This window comes from Arachis duranensis, chromosome 4, assembly GCF_000817695.3.
Source record: "Arachis duranensis cultivar V14167 chromosome 4, aradu.V14167.gnm2.J7QH, whole genome shotgun sequence".
NCBI classification, from domain to species: Eukaryota; Viridiplantae; Streptophyta; class Magnoliopsida; order Fabales; family Fabaceae; genus Arachis; species Arachis duranensis.
In genome coordinates, this window is record NC_029775.3 from 1,792,746 (window position 1) to 1,813,820 (window position 21,075).

At 33.3% G+C, this 21,075-nt stretch overlaps 2 protein-coding genes across 2 annotated transcripts; both read right to left on the minus strand.

The window, feature by feature from the left end:
• Positions 1–2,308: 2,308 nt before the first annotated feature.
• Positions 2,309–11,691, minus strand: LOC107482392 (squalene epoxidase 3). Its single transcript, XM_052260337.1, is given in 9 exon segments — positions 2,309–2,580; positions 6,144–6,422; positions 6,646–6,921; positions 7,074–7,292; positions 7,424–7,595; positions 7,718–7,892; positions 9,402–9,498; positions 9,500–9,514; positions 11,302–11,691. Coding segments are annotated over 9 exon segments (1,620 nt in total). The 5' UTR covers positions 11,584–11,691; the 3' UTR covers positions 2,309–2,475.
• A 2,116-nt stretch (positions 11,692–13,807) lies between these two features.
• Positions 13,808–20,759, minus strand: LOC107482391 (serine/threonine-protein kinase rio2). The gene is made up of 13 exons (XM_016102850.3): positions 20,361–20,759; positions 20,154–20,200; positions 19,992–20,062; positions 19,689–19,802; positions 19,402–19,577; positions 19,216–19,304; positions 17,893–18,010; positions 17,674–17,747; positions 16,815–16,862; positions 15,469–15,637; positions 15,172–15,258; positions 14,840–14,926; positions 13,808–14,241 (listed from the first exon to the last, which is right to left on the minus strand). Exons 1-13 carry the CDS (start codon positions 20,442–20,444, stop codon positions 14,062–14,064), a joined length of 1,344 nt encoding a protein of 447 aa, XP_015958336.1. The 5' UTR covers positions 20,445–20,759; the 3' UTR covers positions 13,808–14,061.
• Positions 20,760–21,075: the final 316 nt, after the last annotated feature.

The following is a 21,075-nucleotide window of genomic DNA, read 5'->3' on the forward strand; positions in this document are numbered from 1 at the left end:
CCCTTGTGTTCTTTTTTTTTATAAATATTTTTATTTATTAGAATAGGAGTAATTTAGTACTAAAATTAAAAATTTTATTAAAAAGGACGATTTTAATACAAAATAAAATATTAAGGATGATTTTAAATCAAAAATTACATTGGAGACAATTTCGATTCTAATCCTAAATGTTAGAGACAAAAAAAAAATACTTACCCCAAAAACAAAACAAGTGACACTGATAAAACGGTAATAAATAATTTGAAAATAGTGGCAATTTGATAAAAAGTTTTAAAAACAATGCACATCAATAAAAATAATTATGTATTTATTTATATATAAATATATAGTAACTGATTTTAATATACAGATAAATTTTTACAAATGGAAAAAAAGCTAACTTAATTGGTATTGTTTCATTTGCTCTACAGAATGTTCATCCTTGAAATTAGTAATACCAATTACCACTTAACCTATTCTATTTTAGTTGGACTTAAATCCTTAATGGCATGATTGCTCATCCTGAAAATTTCCATAATTGGAACACAAATAGTAATATAATAATACTTGGTAGGTGTTTTATTTAAATTTTGTTCATATTTAAAAAAACATATGGGTATTACAATGTCATAATTGTAACATCAACAAAAATAAAAAAGAATAAAATTAACAAATAAATAATAAAATATAAAGTATTGGAGGCAAAATAAATTAAAAAAATTTAAAAAAATAAAAAATTAAAAAAAGGATGAAGAAGAAAAGCTAAATATAAAAGAGAAGAACGCATAAAGTGAAAAAATTTTATTAGAAAAAATTGAAAAAAAAAAACAATTACAAGTGTTTGAGTTTAGAGAAATTATTTAAAATTTTTAATTTTTTTTCTATGATGTTAACAGGTTGAGAACGTTTTGAATTTTCAAGTGTTTTTTAAAGAACTGATATTCTTACAATGTTTGCTTAAAACTCTAGTTATAAACTAACCTAATGCTTAATTGCCAGTTATTTCTATAATATCTTTGTTAATTTTTTCTAAACTTGAATAAACTCTTCCCGCTCTAATTTCTTTGACGATCGTACTCTACTTTGACGCTCTATGTTGATAGTTGCTCCCGCACATATATAGCATGTCCTATAATTCATGCCTAATTCAAATTTTGAATAAAAACAACTCCTTTTGATAGTGTCCATTAGAACCTTTTGATAATATCTTATATTTATTTACTTAAATTATTTTTTTTATTTTAAATAATAATAATTTTTAGGTAATATTCTCTCTTACAATCCAGATGAACAAGCAGGTCCGAAAGTGGGTTGGTATTGGAGTGGGTCTGCTGCCAAAGTCTATAACTCACGCAATGGTTACTTGTGGTTGTGTAAGCAACTGTTTGGTTGGGAGGAGCGGGAGAATTGGTTTTGGCTTTGGCTTCAGCTTGTTCCGGAAAAGCATAAGTTTTTGGCTTAGTTGTGTCTTAAGGAGGCTCTTCCTACTGCAAGTTTTCGCTTTAGAAGAGGGATGTCGTCATCGGATAGGTGTCCAAGATGACTTTCTAGCCAGGAATCGGTTTTACATTGTATTCGGGATTGTCCAAAAGCTCAGCTTGTCTGGCATAAGTTGGATATTTCTTGTCATCCTTTGGATTTGAAAAACTGGTTCTTGTATCATAGCAGAGAGCATCCGTTCAAGTTCTTTTCGGGACTTTGGTGGATATGGCGAGTAAAGAATAATGACATATTTAATCCCCATGAAACTTGGCCTCCGGAAAAAGTGATTTGTCTGGCATTAACCTCAGAAAAAGAGGTTAGGAATATTTTTGAATTACAACGTATGTCCCTTCCCTCTACTCTAAATGGTTTTTGGAATCCCCATCCATTGGTACTTTTAAGATTAATTGTGATGCTAGTTATTTTGGTTCGGGTGATAGTGTTGGTTTTGCTTGTGTTATTAGAGATTGTAATGGGAGCTGGCAAAGGGGGTGTTTGGGAATGATTGAGAGTAATAGTATTCTTCAAGGAGAATTGTTTGCTATTTGGAGAGGATATCTCTTAGCTTGGGATGTGGGTCAACGAGATGTTATTTGTGAGACAGATTGTGTGGAAGCATTTAATCTTGTTACTCAAGATGGTTTTGGGTTTATTGATCCATTGGTGCTCAAAATAAGAGATATCATGCATTGGAATTGGCGTGTTGACTTTCGTTTGATTATGAGAGATGCAAACACGGTGGCAGATACTATGGCAAAGATTGCGATGAAATTACAACTTTCGCATGTGGAGCTTCTTTTACCTTGGGAGGAGTTTAAGAGTAGTCTTAAACAGGACTGCCCCTGTATTTAAGCAATTTCTTATTTTATTTATTTTGTTTTTCTTTATTTAATTTATTTCAGTCACCAAAAATAATAATAATTTTTGCCTAACAGTAGGTCTATGAATCTTCACCATATCTTGATCATGAGGTTTCAAATAGTACAATATACAGATTTGGCACTTGTCAAAGCATCACCGAGCAGAAGGACTCCTATAAAATTCTGGTACCGTCGCTGGAAAGAACATTTGCCTCACTCCTTCATCCCTGATGATGGGGAATATTATGCCAAATGCACACTGAAACATATTCATTAGTTACAATAACAATTTAATTATGTCAACATGCATCACTGTCAGCCTAAACTGTGAATAAGAATTAAGAAATAAAAACATTGAAAATAATGGAGCGAATTGCAATGAACTATGATATAATATATTCGAATCATCACATACAATTTTCCATGGTTCTGAGAACCAAATTGAACTGGCAGGTTCAATTGGGTTAACCGAAAACCTGATATCTAAGTGGTCTAGTTCTGTGTAAAAAACATATTCTAGTGAATCGGTCAAAAAATCAGTAAAACCAGTTAAAAAGTATAATTTAAAAAAAAAAGTTCTTAAAATAAAATTAATATTTCATTTTCTTACTAAGTATATTATTTTATTATATCTAATTCAACTCCGGTTGAACCTTTCGACCATTGAACCTTTAGCTTCACCGGTTTAATGACTAGCTCGGTATTCAAAACCTTGAAATTTTTAGTTAATTACTAAAGCCATTAGAACATAAGGAAAACATACTACAATGGGGAAATTGCTGTTATAAAGTATTGTCACATTAGCAAAGGAAAATCAAATTGGAAAAGGCAACGAAAGCCATATTTTATTAGGGCTGCACATAGATCGGATAGCCTAAAATTCTATCTAATCCGTACTGCACTCATCGGATCGGATCGGATACGATATCCGCATTTTTTTAGGCCGGATCCGATCCGATCCGCATACTTGCGGATCCGATCGGATCGGATATCGGGTATATCCGCATAATTAAAAAAAACTATTTTAAGATTTTATTTGGCTATTTTTACAAAAAAAATCCAAAAAATTCATTTTTTGTCTGTTTAAGCCTATTTACTCCTAAAATATTATTAATAATAGTTCTCTTGAATAACAAAAACAAAATAATAACACAAGATTTAAGTTTAATTATTCTAAGTTGAAGTACGAGGTGGTGGCGGATGAAAGGTAAGGAACAAAGAAACTTCCTAAGACGGGTAGGAGAAGAGGCAAAGTGGGATGGGAATGGAAGCGCGGAAGAGATGTGGAGGGAGATGACAGAAGTTATTAGAAGAACAGCAAAAGAAAGTTTTGGTAAATCTAAAGGAATAGGACCAAGAGACAAGGAGTCCTGGCGGTGGAATGCGAGTATACAAAAAAAGATAAAGATAAAAAGGGAATGTTTTAAAGAGTGGTCTTTATGCCGCAATGCAGATAATTGGGAAAAATATAAGGCGGCTAAGAAAGAGACAAAAGTGGCTGTAAATGAAGCAAAAACAAGAGCATATAAGGGTCTCTACCAGTCTTTGGGCACGAAAGAAGGAGAAAAAGGTATATATAGAATCGCAAAGAGTCGGGAAAGAAGAACAAGAGATTTGGATCAGGTTAAGTGTATAAAGGATAAAGATGGAGAGGTGTTGGCTCAAGAGGAGAAGATTAATGAAAGGTGGAAGAGTTACTTCTACGAGTTATTTAATGAGGGACAGAAGACTCTTCCGAGCCTTGGTCGATTATGCACAAGGGAAGAAGATCAAAACTTTGACTACTATCAAAGGATTCGAGACTTCGAGGTAAAAGAGGATTTAAAGCAGATGAAAAATGGCAGGACAGTAGGACCTGATAATATCCCGATTGAGGTTTGGAAAAGTCTTGGAGAAAAAGGCATCAACTGGTCAACCAAGCTTTTTAATGAGATTTTAAGGTCAAAGAAGATGCATGATGAGTGGAGAAAGAGCACTTTGGTACCTATCTACATGAATAAGGGGGATATATAAAGTTGCAAAAACTATAGAGGGATTAAACTTATGAGTCATACTATGAAGTTATGGGAAAGGGTGATAGAACGGAGGTTGAGAAAAGAGACACAAGTAACAGAGAATCAATTTGGATTTATGCCAGGAAGATCTACCACTGAAGCGATATACCTATTAAGAAGGATGATGGAGAGGTATCGTAGTAGTAGAAGGGACCTACATATGGTGTTTATTGATTTGGAAAAAGCGTATGATAGGGTACCAAGGGAGGTCTTATGGAAGGTTTTAGAAAAGAGGAGAATAAGGATCGCATATACTCGGGCAATTAAAGACATGTATGATGGGGCCACAACTAGTGTGAAGACTCAAGGTGGTGTGACGGAAGAATTTCCTATTGGTATAGGATTACACCAGGATCATCCTTAAGCTCATACCTTTTCACATTAGTCCTGGAAGTACTCACAGAGCACATCCAAGAGCCTGTGCCATGGTGCATGCTTTTTGCCGATGATATCGTCCTTATGGGAGAGTCAAAGGAAGACTTAAATAAGAAGTTGGAGTTATGGAGAGAAGCTTTAGAAGTGTATGGTCTGCGCATAAGCCGTAACAAGACGGAATATATGGAATGTAAGCTGAACATGATGTAAATCATAGGATCCAAGCAGGTTGGTCAAAATGGCGGAGTGCATCTGGTTTTATATGCGACAAAAAAGTGCCTTTAAAACTTAAAGGTAAATTCTATCGCACCGCTATAAGACCGGCTATGCTGTATGGTACGGAGTGTTGGGCGGCTAAAGGGGAGCACGAACATAAGCTGAGTGTGGCAGAGATGAAGATGCTGAGATGGATGAGTGGTCATACGCGATTGGATAAAATAAGGAATGAAGATATAAGGGAGAGAGTTGGAGTAGCACCCATTGTGGAAAAGATGGTTGAATCGCGTCTCAGGTGGTTTGGACATATGAGAAGAAGACCGATAGAACATCCAATCAGGAGGGTGGATGAGATGGAAGATGGATAAAGGGCGAAAGGCAGAGGAAGATCTAAGAAGACCATCCATGAGGTGGTCAAACGAGATCTACATGTAAACGGTCTTTCTGTAGACATGATACATGACAGAGCACAATGGCGTCGTTTAATTCATGTAGCCGACCCCACATAGTGGGACAAGGCTTTTTTGTTGTTGTTGTTGTTGTATTCTAAGTTGAAGTACAACATAAAAATTAAAAACAAAATATCATAAAATTCATAAAATAACACACGAAAATTCATATCACATTGGTGTTTACTTTCTTAAACTATGCTATTTATATGTGTTAATTATTTGCTTTTGGACTGCATTAAGTTTTTTTTATTATTGTTTCAGTTTGTTGTTTTAGTCAATTAGTGGTTCCTGCACTTTAGGAGAAAAGTAGTTTTTGTTATTCCACTTCCTTATCTAGTGGGTATGTGGCAGTTTCTGTTCATCCCACTTCCTAGTTTAGTGGTGATGTGAATGTACTGCTTCAGTAAAGTAAAAAAGCGTGATTCCCATTCCTTTCACCTACGTATTTTTCTTATATCTCTGTCCTAAATATTTCTGTTTATACCATAAACCAACAATATGTGATGTGCGGATATGCGGATTTGCGGATCGGATCCGCGGATATTACTGCCGAATCCGCAATCCGATCCAATGACTCCGCGGATCGGATAATATCCGCAAAATTCGGATCGGATGCGAATAATTACCGCAGGTATGCAGATATTATCCGATCCATGTGCAGCCCTATATTCCATGATTGAGGTAATGAAGAGACCAGAACCATTTATTTTGAAGGAGGAACTCACCAAAATTAATCTAGCTCCGATCCAAGTGCATCTAAATGAGGGAAAAGGAAACAACAAACGGCCAACACCATAGAATGCTACAGCAAAGAAATGGAGAACTAAACTAAGAGGTTGAGGATTCAGACCAGACAGCAAAGCCATTGGTCCAGATGAGAAAATAGTTCCAAGGCTCAAGTAGTCAAAACAAGCTTCGCGTAGTTCGTTACTAGCTTGATCAGATGAAGCAGAAAAGACTATATATAGGGCTCCAGCTAAAGTATTTATGGTAGATGCCAAAGGCTGCAAAGTACATGTCATGAGTTAAAATCTACATGGTATGAAGACTAAGATTCTAAGTACCGTTTATCATAATGTTTCAAAGACAAACTTCTATTATGCCATGTGTTCAAACATTCATCATTAGGACTTATAAATTGCGCTCAATATGAACCAGTTTAGAGATGAGATATATAAGTTTCCATCCTGAAACAATATGTAAGCTAAAATGTAAATACTAGCTTACCTTACGCAAGATGTAAAAGGATCCAAGACATTTGCATAATGAATCTACATCATTTAGGTCAGTTAGCGGCTTAAGCAGATCCCGCAGCACAACAATATCAGATAGTGCCACTGTCATTCCTCCACCAGTCAAAGGATGACGCATGTTGAAAGCATCACCTATTAAAAGAGCTCCAGGAGTGGGAATAGGTTCAGCTGGCATATAACCATTAGGCATGATTCTAATATTTTCTGTGTCAATCGCAGATATGAAAGCATCATGAAGTTCAGCTGGAATCTGTATCACAGGAAAAGAACATGAGAAACCGAGCACAAGAAAACCAAATGTTTACATTGTTTCCAGTTTGTAGAGGCATGTAAAACTGCATACTCGACTACTAGTAAGCTGCAATTGGAATATCACATGCAAAGTAGGATAGTAACAGATACCTGAGGAGCCACCATAGTCTTCAAGAAGTTGGCCATTTTGCCATTACCTATAGGAGGTACCTTTTGACCAGGTATATCAACTAAGCAGCGAACCTCTGTGCTGCTTATACGATAAAATAAGATTGGGGAAGGATTTGCCAGAATAACATGGCCATGGTTTTCAAATGGGAGTTGACAATTCTCCAGGATTAAACCGACAAAACAAGAAGGTACTTCTACCTGGAAAATGACCAACAGAATTATATTTTTGGGAGTCAATTTGAGACTTGAGCAAAACCAAGATAATCCTCTAACATTCACCATATCAGCACAGTAATTTGCCATATGACTTATTTACAAGACAATTCAACCTTGGGGTGACAGAGAGAACGACGCAACTTTGAGAAGCAGCCATCACAAACAATTGTGAGGGGAGCATAAGCTTTCTGCTCTTTACCATCTTTAGATTTGTACTGAACACCAATAACAGTTTTATTGTCCTTCCAAAGAAGAGAAGTTACAGTGCCTTCATTCATTTGTACACTGAACAATGTAAAGATCACATGAGATTATCGGGGATAGCAATTATCTGATTATTTCCTAATTTTAACCCATTAAATAATTATAATAATTAGATAACAAAAGACAAAAGCAAGAGAGACTACCATGGGAGTGCCTTAGTTTTTTCTCTCAACCTTTGTATAAATCGTCCATTGTGAAAGCTCCTACCAGCCACATCAGCATGATAGGTTTCCAATGGATAAGGTAATTTAATATTTTCTCTATCCTTGTAGAGAATGTAACCTAGCACCTCTTGTGCATCGATTTGCTCCAGACAGTCTGACAAAGAAAACACATACAGGCTCAGAACTTTTCAAGAGTAACTACTAGCCGGCCAGAAAAAGAGAAATGGATGTTAACGCTGATTTATAGTCTGACCCAAGAGAATTTCAGATTGACAACCAGCTTAACTTCCTCCACAATTAAATAACTAAAGCAAATACTAGTATCAATTGCAGAAGCATAACACATGATAACTCCTAAAGAAAAATAAAATATAGCCATGCAAAATTAAACTAAAACGGTCACAAGTAACAATAATAACAATGTATAGTTTTATATTCAGTTTTTCTTGACCGAGGCACCTGGAGAAGTGGTAATAGGTTTATATGTCAAGCTCTAAAGTCTAGCTATGCTCTGTAGTTGTGAATTCCAGGCAATGAAATGTCACGTGATGCCGAAGTGGATGAGTAAACATATACGAGAAGTTTAGATGCAAAGCATATGAAAGAGTAGGCATAGTACTTAATGAGGAGTGGCAAAAGAAGACTAATAAAGGCTATGGGAGAAGTGGATCAAGTAGAAGATATCAACCAGGTAAAAGAAACTTTAAAATACTTCAAGATACATTCTCGGCACACTTCTAAATGATAATTGTTAGTGACTTATTGTTGTTGTTGTTGTAGTTGGGTGAGATAAACTTAAAAACTACTTCAATAAGGAAGAATCTAATTATCATATAATACAAGGATTATGAATCCATAAGAAATAATATCAGGGATCCAATGTTAGATCAGATGTAGTCTAAGAAGTATACAAAGTGGAACGATAGCAAATAGGAAAGACACTTTTCACTTTATATAACAAGTTATCATTTCAATATGCAATATTAAAGGCAATCAGGAAAATAAGTATATTATAAAGCATCTATCCTAGCATGGACATAAAAAACCACATGAAAACAGAGACACACCAAACTCTTGAAATTGCAAGACAAAGAGATAACACAACCGACACAGGCACACTGACAGGGCTCAAAATTTACAATATCATCATATGATTTGGTGCCAATTTACCAATAATTGTTAGTTTCCATGCTTCCCAAGAGAACCATAGAGCCTATGAAACCAATATTGAAGTTAAAGGAATGACTGAGACTTAAAAGAGTCTAGGGCTCAATTTGAAAAATTCAAAGGATATTAAAACGAACCTCAACTTTCAAGTAATATTGCTTTTATTAAGTTGGCCAGTATTGGGTATGGTCTTTTGTTTGGGTTACTCCATAAAAAATATGTGCACAAATACTATCAAATAATTCTTATATTTTGAATGAATTATTGGCAAAAAAAAAAAAATCAGAGGCAGAAACTTAAGTGCCCATACTTGGTCCATATCAAAGCTAAAAGACAACTTATTTATTTATTTATTTCAATTTAACAAGTGGGAATGTGTGTCCAACACTTGTTTTGATCTTGTCAAGTATTTGTCAGCTATGCAGACACAACACTATCTTCGTCTATAAAACCTAGCTCCAGAATAGTGTTTTATGATAGCTGAATACATACATACCTTCTAGCCCTAATTCCTTTAACTTTATGTACCCTCCGGGCTGGAGGAGTTCTCCATTAATTCTGTTTGGCACTCTCAAGTCCTTCTCAATAACATGGGACACACCTTCCATCCTTCAAAGTTTCAAAAAGCATGCTTATGAATGATTCAGGATTTAACCAATCCAAAACATTAATCCTCCTAGGGCAAGTCTAGTTTCTCGAAAATTAAAATCCAAAGAAATAGAGATGTACATAATTGATTGAACAGAATTTGATGATCCACTTACATAGCAACGATAAATTTTCACAAACATTATGTCAAAAAAATAAGATGCATATCAATCTATCATATCTAAATATCTTCCAAAAGGGTTCAGATTATAGAGTATAGCAATTCAAAATTGTTATCCTCTTTTCAAACATTAGTGTGGTTCTACATTATACAGAAAAAGGAGAAAGTGCTATTTCACCTATTTGTTCATCAACAACTTTTCCATTGTTGAAAACAGAACATGCTAAATCGAAAGGACCAAGAAAAATAATAAGATACTCCAAAGATTTAAGTAGTTATATTCAAAGCTCCAAGCAAGGAAAGCGGCATTTTTAAATCCAAGAAAGTGAATAATAATAATTCAGTGTCACAAAATCACAATGCATATTGTTGAATTAAAGTAGACACAATTTCGAGTTTGTTTTTGTCGAAGTTATTTCCTTTTTTGTCCAAGTTTCTTCTCTTTTTGTCTAACTCACTTCCTTTTTTCTTTGCGAGTTTTGGGAGTATCCCCATTCATAGGTCCAAGATCCACATCTATGAATGATTTGGAAGATCCAAAACCAAAAATAGTGGTATTTGCTAGCAACAACATAATAGAGGCAGTCAATCTATATAGATTGATCTGAAATCTAATTCAAATCCAATATAGCACATGTGGGTACATAAGAAATGTATTGAATCAATTCGTTAAAAAGAATTGATTCAATCGCAACTTTGAATATGGAATTCAAAGGTATCAAACTGTTTTTTCTTTTTCTTTGCAGAATCCAAAATCCATAAAACTCACAAAATAAAAACAGAAAATGAAAATGTGGCCTAAAATGAGTATAGAGTAAAGTATTATTTTGGTATCTATGTTTCGGCCAAATTTTGATTTGGCCCCTAACCTTGCAAATGTCCTATTTCAGTTCTAAAAACTTCTAGATATCTTATTTATATCACAAAAAAGTTTTAATCGGATTTAATGTTTCTTATCATTAAATTTGATACAAATAATTCGCATATTAAAGAGCTAATAGTATTTTATTTCAGTATGTATATAAAATTGATTCACCATCAACCTTTTATTTGATTTTGGAGTGTGGATGATTGATGGTTAGAATTTAAAATGTTATATAAAAAGAAAATTAAAAAAATGTTATAAGAAGGTTTTAATTATGTTTTTCTCACGCATCAAATAACATATGACTTAACTAAAACCCACATTAATTATTCTGTTAAATTTTTTGGAATTAAAAATAGAAAAACATTTTAAGGACGCAAATCAGAATTTAGCCCAAATTAGAATATACAGGCATAAGTAACATCACATGATCATTATAAAGTTTCCATTTCCCAAATCCCACAGCAAAGTAGTGCTCATCAAATAATATTGCCAAGTGTAAAAGGAAAAAGTAACATTTTATATTAAAATATTAAATTCAATGTTTCCGATACTGTTGTGACCAAAAACCAAATATATAAAAAAAAAAGAAAACTTTAGTCAAATTAATCAAATAATTTAGCGATTCTCAATTATTAACTTCAGGTGGTGAAGTTAACTGTACACGAGTTTTCACAAAAAAAAATTCAAAATAATATAAAATCATGACAAAGATGTGAATTCAGTTGGCTTTAGGTGAAGCTGGAAGGGGGGCGGAATCACCTTTGCAAGTGTGTAAGCGAGAGCAGAACCAGCCACACCCGCGCCGACGATGATGACGTCAGCACCAGTGCCACTGCCAGAGTCATTGAGCTTTCGGCCTTTACAAATATGAGTCTTTCTTGTGGATGTAGATGATGAATGGGATTCAATACGAAGGAAAAGAGAGTTCTTAACGAGAATTAGATTGTGATTGTGATTGTGAGGGTGGTGATTGTTGTTGTTACAGGTGAAACTGAAATTGAAGTGGTTGAGGCATTTGGAGCGGAGAACGAGATCGCACATTGTTGAATGAAGATAAATTCAGAAGGGTTTTTCAGATCTCTACTCATTTGCTTGTTTGTGCTTTTGGTAGTTCCGTACTTGTGCTCAATGACGCAAGTCTCATGGCTCTCGTTTTATTATTAATTATTCATTTGTCTTATTTTTATAATTTTATTATTAATAATTTAATATTTTATGCATATATACTTTTATTATTTTATTTTATTTTTAACAATCCCTTTTTTAATTATTCAATTTTCACAATTATAATCGTTTTATGAATTCCTTCGTTTTCTGTCATAATTAATTTGGTACAGTGGTTACTCTCTTGATATTTTGTTGTTTTATTAGGTAGGCAATTTCTAAAATAGCAATTTGTGTAAAAACAATCAAAATTATTTATTTTCCTTCGTTGTCTCAAATTTCTACCTATCTTATTTAATGACGAATTAACGGGTTGATGGGCTAAATTCATTAAATCTCTTTTTATAAAAAAAATACAAATTATTAAATATTAAAAAAATATATAATTTTATAAATATTTTAATAAATTTATTATTTTTAAAAATATAAAAAATTATTATTTTTAAATTCATAAATATTAAAATATTTATAATTCTAAATATCTAATAAACATAATTATAAATAAAATTTTTTAAAACAAAATAATGTAACTAACATTTTTCAAGGCAAAACAAACATTTCATTATCCAAAATATATTATTAAATATTATTTAAGTCTTTAATCAATCAAATATAGTTCAAATTATAATTTAAAGTAAAATGAACAAATATTTTAAATATAAGTATAAAAGTAACATTCCAAATTCAATTATCATTTTAAAGTGAAAACCTCGCTTTGTCCCGCCGCAGCCGAAATCCATGAATTATGCGAATTTTTTTATTACAACAATCTCAAATTTCTAATCTGACATGTTTTTTAAGCACATTACACGAACCGGGCCCGACAAATTTTGCCCTTTGCCACCCCTATTTTTAAGTGATACCACTTAAAGGTCTCAAAGTTAGTGAGACCATGTAAATCCTTTTTCAGGTCTGATAATGTGAATGTCCATGATACATGCACCTGCCTCCAGTTTGTACTCCTTAATTTTTTTCTATTTTTGGCAAGGTATTCTATAGAATTTGTTATTTTCTTTGTTGACATTCAGATGGTTCTTAAAAAATTTTAAATCAAACATTTTGGTTTTTAATAATTTTTTATTATTTTAAAGGTCTGGGAGACGAATGTCCCTTTTTCAATAGGGCCAAGTTATTTTTAAAGGTATTTATCGAAAATCTAATTATTATATAATAAAATTTATTAAAAATTTATTTATTTAATACGCATATTAAAAATTGAATAATCAATCTAAGATATTTTAAGTTAGAAACTTTAATCTTCAACAAGTTTTTACTATTTTAGAGGTTCTCGAAATGAATTGATCTTTTTACAAAGAAGATTAATTTATCTTGTAATAGTATTTGTTAGGAATCAAATGATCTTATACATAGGATAATATTTGCTTTGTTTTTTTTCATGTTTAGACACCAAAAAAAAATAGTCTTATACACGAGAATATCATTCTCAAGATAACTGCTTCACCAGCTCCAGCAGATGACCACGGAGAAGACAGAATGGGATGGAGGCACTCGAACGACGGTGAAGTCTCGGTTGGAGCAACCCATAAAGTTTTGGAAAACTGGTCAAAACACAAAAGGCAAAGACATTCACATGGCAGGTGATGTATGGCAAAATCCTTACGAATAAAAATTTCCGGATGTTCTGAAGAGTTAGGAATGGCCAAATTTGCAATTGCCCAAATTGAAGAGAACCTCAAAGTATTAAAATCTCTATTTTTAGTTTGAAATTAATTTGATCTAATTTTAATCTTAGTTTGAAATTGATTTGATCTAATTTTATAAATTTATCATATTATTATTTTAATAGTCAATTAAAATTATCAAATATATATTAGGCAAACTCTAATGCCATAAATAACGAATGTGACAGAAAAACTAATGTGAAAACTAAAATTTTTTAAAAACAAATTTAATTGAAAAAAATCTTTTATTGACTAATTTAAAAAAAGAATAATCTATCAGGAACAAATGTGACCATCATTTTAGATTATATAACTTATTTATATAAACCTTGCTACTTTCATATTGATGTCGCTCCTAATTTGGAAATATCACCCTCAATACAAAATACATATGAAAAAATTTTTCTTATCGAGCTGAGTGATATTAATATATTATTCATTTCATAAGTGGTATAATATCCACAATATAAAAGATATCACCCCAAACAAATAACCTATTTGCTTCTCTATCTCCGAACTTAAGTTCTACCATAAGATATAAGCCTACAATGACATTATGCCCTACAAAACTTCATTCGTTAAGATAGAATGACCATATGAAAGCACATGAAATATATTTCTAATTCATCTTTAATAAATTTCGACAGCCACATGGATGTTATATCCATATACCTCACCAACCGCTCAACTGTTTTTGAAGCTTAGAATTGTGAGATGACCTGCCACCCTTGTCTTTGTATGAATTCCTGGATGCGAGGCTCTTCCGTCCCCTACGAGTTGCTGCTATGGCATGTCGTCTCTGCCTGTTCAAACTCTTGGTGAGTTCAGCTTCGTTTTCCATTTCATTTTCTTCCTGTATACCAAATTCACCACTACCATCATGATTTTGACATGGACCCAGATAAAAAGCATTATATAAACCACAATCGCATAATTGTTATTTAACTCATAATAATGGAGTCGTCATTTAGAATTTGACAAAACTAAATCTAATTGAAGTTGTGAACTAATTCAAGGGGCCATGCAAAGTGCCCTTCAAATCAGGGAAATAATATTCTATATTATACTAAGTTACCCTAAACAACATAAGCCTACGATTGACAAATTTCATTTGGAAAACTATGTCTCCATGTTCCACGATACTGAAGAAAGGACACCGGACTAGATTCATAACCAGATAATATCCTAATTTGGGTCAAGTCCATGAATGACTTATTGATGACAAATAATGGCGTTCATATTGAAATGAACAAGAAATACACTGACACTAAGAGCAGCACTGCATTCCTTACGTTGATAAGCCAAAGACATAATATTCTCCCAAAAACTCATCATGAATCCTGGACTTTATTCTTGAAATCAAATATTTGGCCGAAGAAAAAGATGCAGCATAAACATTATCATTAAAATAACCACCAGCCACCAGGTAATACCAAATACAAAATCATTACCTCGTCAGTTGCATCTTCCCTTTCAGATGCACCGCTTTCAGCAGCTTCACAGCTCTCATCTTTTCCTTTGTTTTCATGTTCTTCAACCTGGTTATTTAACCAAAGCATGGTGTCATTTTGTACGAATAAAGCAACAATCTTATATCAACATTGAAAAACACAGAAATGAACAACTGAGACGAGCAGGAAAGACACAAGCAAGCTGCTTGACTGTCTCTGTACTAAATATTAGATGTAGTCGTTATTCAAATTTAATTTCCAAAATATACGGAGAAGTTCACACATATCTACTTTTCACCATCTATTATATCAAAATTATCCTTTTTATATACCTGAAGAAGGATTGATTCATTCAGGTCTTCCACTGAGTCAACTTCACTATCTGAGTTTGTTTCAGCCTCTGCTCCACCTTCAATGAACTGCACAAAAATTTGAAGAGCATTGAGGAACAATCAAAAGCATGACAAATTGACACCCACGCGTATAAATAAAATAGGAAAAGCCAATCCACCAGTATGGAATCAATTTCACAAATGAAGAAAAAGGAGGGAAAACATCTTGCATTTTTCATTTAAAGAAAATGCTTCCATAATTTCCCCTTCCTATATAGAACAAGAAAATCATTATACCCTCCGAATATCTTCTTCATCCTTTCTAGAAAAGCCACTAGCAGCAAGTTCCTTGTCTAAAAAACCAGCACTTCTTTCTATTTCAGAAAAACAGGGCCTTCCATCTTCATCTTTCCCTTCATCAGAATCATCATTGTCATCAATGCTTTCTTGAAAAGAAAGATTGAACCTGAAATAGGGAAGTGGAACTAAATTGTGAAAAAAAGCCTGATTGAACATCAAAGATTAGATCCAAAATATTTATCTTCAGCAAACCAAGTATGATGTTTGATGTACTATCAAGTTAGGAGATGCAGTATGGTGAAAAGAGATGTACAAAATAACAAAAACAAAGAGGGAAAAAACATAATTTTTTTAAAGGTAAACTATGGCACAAGACAGTGACATATATTAAGAAGTAGAAACTTATTGTCTCTAGATATACCAAGACAAAAGTTATGATTAGATGAAGTACAAAAAGGGCAACGAAACAAGAGTTCACTCTTATGGGCAAACCACATTGAATCGACATGGACAAGATCTTCAAATATTCACAAATGAGAATTAGATTATCTAACAAAAGAATGAGATCCCATGTATATCATTTGTAGTATAAACCAAATACAAACAAGCATTTGAAATATCTCACAACATTAATGCAAGCTGAATTTAATGTAATTGCATTCTACATAGAGAGAAAAATCAAATGTCATACATATCTATCACTATTGGGGTAACCACAAATAGAATGGCAGTTCTCGACAAATGTCTTCAAAAATGTTTGACAGAAGAAAGACTTTGGCTTCACTTTAGTGCTCGGCCAATGATCCTTTGCACGTTGTGAATTTGCCTATAGATTGAATGGCTTCAAGTGTATTGTTTTCCTTGAGTTTTGTTTGGCTATTTCTTATGTAATTTTCATCTTTAGTTTTCTGAACAGGAAATTGTCTTCCTATCATTGTAATCCCCTTCTTTTTGGATGAATTTATTTTATTATATCATAAAGAATTACTAAGTTTTTACCAAAATATGAAAGACACGGTCTAAAGAAGCACTATATATCAAGAAAGGATAGGAGAAAGGGAAGATTTAAAAGGAAATAGCGCATGAGAGCCCAAGTCCTCCAAGCATGTCCTTGATTGCACACTAAAATGAAATTTATAAAAAATGTCATCTCAACTTGGGATATCAGAAATAACTTAGAAACTAATTTATGGATGTTGAGCTAGCAGTTTGAGTAAATTATTAGAGTGATTGTTTGATTTATAACTTATTTTTCAGATTACCAAGACAACAACAATCTACAAACAATGATAAATAAAAGCAAATCTTTTAACAAATACTACGCAAATCAATCGATTACAAACCTCTTTTGGAAAAACTTGAAGATACATTCAACGTCACGGTCAAAGTACCTGAAACAAGCATAAATAACAAGTGATTAAAACATAAGATGATATCTTGAAACTTAATAATTCTTGGCTTCCTTTTAATACCATATATCTGATGCCTAAAGCTAATGTAAAGTCCAACAATACAACAACTATGTCTTATCCTACTGGACAGAGGTCTCCTACATGCATTAGACAGTACCTAAATATTGTATCAAGAATTCAAGATTCAATGGAAGTTTAGGTCTCTCCTAGTCACCTATGGTTTTTTTAGATATCCTACTCTAGTTATTGGACTATCGTTCATCTAACATATTTGCCCTTATTGGGAGTTTTAGGGGTCTTCACATACGACCTGCCCACTTGAGGCAAAATTCAATCATCTCTTTCACAATAAAGGCTGCAACGCTGCAACAACTCTCTCTAATGCATTAGTTCCTAAGGCTACATTGTTGATTCAAAGAAGAGGAACGTGCATAAATGTTAAATTGTGGCAGAGTAGTGGCGTATGGTCATTTTGTTAGAGGGAAGAGAGAAATGAGACTGGACAAGACCTAGGAGAGTGGTGGCCTCTCAAACACCATCTTATATCATTCTTGTACTACTACTATTACTACGAAAGCAGAGTTACAGGGAAATTAGACTGGACAAGACCTACCATCTTATATTATTCTTGTACTACTTAGCTTGTCTAGGCATATACGAACTAAATATAACTAAATGAAAAATCCTTTTAAGGCTAGGGTAATAATAGAAGTTAGCATTTGTGTACATGAAATCAATGACAAACAATGAGATGTACATAATTAGGCTGGCAAAGAGGAGAGACTCTTACATCTGTGCATTACGATGTGATACAGATACCATTTGTGGAAAATCAATCATGGTAATTTTTTCATCATCATCAATCTACAATGAATGGAAACCAGCATAAACCAAAAGCAGAATCAAATAACAGATATCAGGAAATTCTAAAATTTAATACTCTCCTAAAAAGATAAGCTGACAAATGAGCAGAACCAACAAATGTACAGCATAGGTAACTCTGGCATACCATGATGTTAAATTCATTGAAATCACAATGAATCAGACCATGCTCGGCGAGCCTAACAACTATTCCAAGAATAGTCTCAAAAACAGTCTCTGGATTTTGTAATTGCTTCACCTGAACACTGAACAAGCAAAAACAATTGACACAGGAGCAATATCAAAAGTCAAAACAATAAAATGGGTAAAAATAACACAAAATAGGGCCAAAATAACTGAAAATGGAGAAAACATTAAAATAGCAAATATGTGAAAAGGAAACTTCATATGTTCTAGGGGACAAAGTGAAAGTAGAGTGACATAGTGGTATTACATAAAAATTTTCTATTAGTTAAACCCACCGTAAAATTCTTAAAAGAAACAATCCAAAAAATTATTTTCAAAGACAACGCAGCACATGCTTAATGCCAAAATTAATCACTAGTGATAAACACAGCTTAAAATTTTTTACCTAATGGTTTTGGTGCGAACTAAGGTAGAAAATAAATTGAAGACCATACCCATAAGCTATAACAAAGCATCCCGATACATCATTAAACATTCCTTTTAAGATAAACTCAAAAATTAAAAAGAAAACAAAAGAAGAAAGAAAGATTACCAACATACCGAGGACAAAGGATCCTCTTTACAAAAATAATAGCTAATAAACAGAAATAACGCATCATAAAGCCAAACATTCCAATTTTTAAACATATATAAGTAGAGGCTGGATGTCTAATTTTATACCATAAGACTTATTTGAACAGAATTTTGCCATTAAATATATAAGAACACCATCATTTTCACAAGGTGAAAGAAAAGCAAGATCCTCAAGGTGATCAAGCATATCCACAAGTAAATTTCCATGGTTAAACATTTGGAAATAGTAGAACAACTCCACAAATGAGAGAGGGCATACATTACTTGTGTGCTTAAGAATGGAGGGGACGAACACCAATATATAGAAGAGTACAATAAATATAGGGAACCTACTCAACTACTTTCATGAACACAACTACTAACCACTAACCGCTACCAACTTTCTCAACACCATGTACCCTGCAAAGCCCTACAAATAATTCCCAGAAGTACCATGATAAACAGGAAACCAGTGTCCAACAATGAAGGAATTGAACAATCCCGCTCTAATTTCCAAAATTTAGTCGACATATTCAACATGAATGTAACCCTAATCAGTTGCACTTCAATGCATTTAAATTATAAAAAGTATATTTGTCCCATAAGATGCACTTTATGGTCAGACACGCTACACAAACAATTAGCATTGAAATGCAGTAAAGGTGTAGCGTAAAATTAAAGCATGCTTGGATAATATGAGGAGGACACTCACAGAGGATAACCTTGGACAAGGGACATGACTACACAGTGTCTGTTATGTTCTACAGCCTTTGGAACAGGAAAGGAATGTGTTTCCAAAGCCTGCTCAAGAAAAACGTGTGCTGTTATAATATCATATATAAAGATGATAATTCATATTGTTAAATAGAAAGGCTGGAATATTATTGAGAAGGAAAACCTTCATGAAAGCAAATTCTTTAAGTGCAGCAAGGCGAGACAAATACAGCCAGTTATAACTACTTCGATGTCTTAGGTAGTCACGCTTTGATTTGACAGCTCTAAAAGAAACTCTACCAAGCCTGTGCAACTTCATAGCTAGAACAGTCCCATCTTCACAGACAACCTCAAATATATCTGGCAGAATACCAATGCCAGAATCAGAAAAAATACTCAAATATAATTGAAGAGGATCATATGACAATATCGAAGTACTACACTAGTTCTGCCAAAGCACAAAAGAAGTACCAGATTCTTTTCCAACGCCAATCTGGCGACCAACACCCACAAACACTCCTTTGTTCACCATTGTTTTAATGGCAAGATAATCATAACCAAGGTATGTAAGCCGGAATCCATCATCTGCACAAGTAAATTAATGTTTAATAGAAGGCCAATCAATATGAACTCTAATACATTATTAATTTGAATGTTTCAAATTCAATTTGCACCGGACCATCTGTCACAAACTCACAATTATTTTCACATATGTGACAGCAATTTAAAACTAAAATTATAGTCATAATCAAATAGACATCAGAAGCAACCAACATTTAGAAGAGTCGTGATGCAACAACTTATGCTTGAGCAAGTTTTTCAAAACCTTGTACGTGCCCCCATGCCTGCACACATTCAGTAGAAACACAACTAAAACACCAATAAATTAAGAAAATATATAAGATGAAATTCAATCCAAAAAGTCACTGAACATACTTGAGACGAGCAATTCGATCAATGAGTTCAGTAGGAACAATTTCATGCTGCAAGGAAAAGAATTTTAATAACTCAAGCTAAGAATAAAAACACAAACTAATAATAAAAACAATAAGTATAGCTTAATCGTTTCTTTTTCCCTAAATTTTAGTAAGTCATGAGTGTTAAGTTCAAACTAAAATCGGGAGGAAGGTGATAAAAACGTACATTCCTCATGCCCAATTCAACAGCAGTGAGAACCCTAAAATCGTCTTTGGACAGATATCTCAAGACATCTACGTCGAGCTTCATTGTCGTTCCACTTCTCCTTTCTCGTTTAAGCTTCTTGCATACGGAAAACAAACTGCTTCTGACAAGAGAAAGAGAAGCAAAATGCAAAGCCCTACCAAATAGAACCAGCGGCGATGGCGGACCAGGGGAGAAGCCAACCAGAGTAGACGGAACAGAGAAGACGGCGAACCAGAGGCGAGCAGGGGCAGACGTGAACCAACGGCGACGGCGAGGCGTGACTGAGTGAGAGGACTGTCGACTTTGGAGTGGAGGGCTGGAGACTGGAGTTGTGCGTGAGAGAGACGATGGAAAGGGTTTGCGTTAGTGTGGGTAGGGTTACGGTCTTACGGAGGTTTCTTAGTATTTGTTTGAGGAAGTTTTTAAAAAATATTTTTGTTTTTAATTTTTTTAAAATATCTTATAAAAAAATAAAAATAATTTTATATTTAAATACATGGTAAAAAAAATTTTTTGTTTATTAATTATGTTTGTATATGGTAATATAAAAATATTTTTTATTTATTATGTAAAAAATAATTTTTTAATTTTTTTTAAAATAATGTAAATTATAATTTTTTAAAAATGATATTTTTAATTTATTTTAGTATTTTTTTTTTTGTTACTAAAAATTTATCAACCACAAATTAAAAAA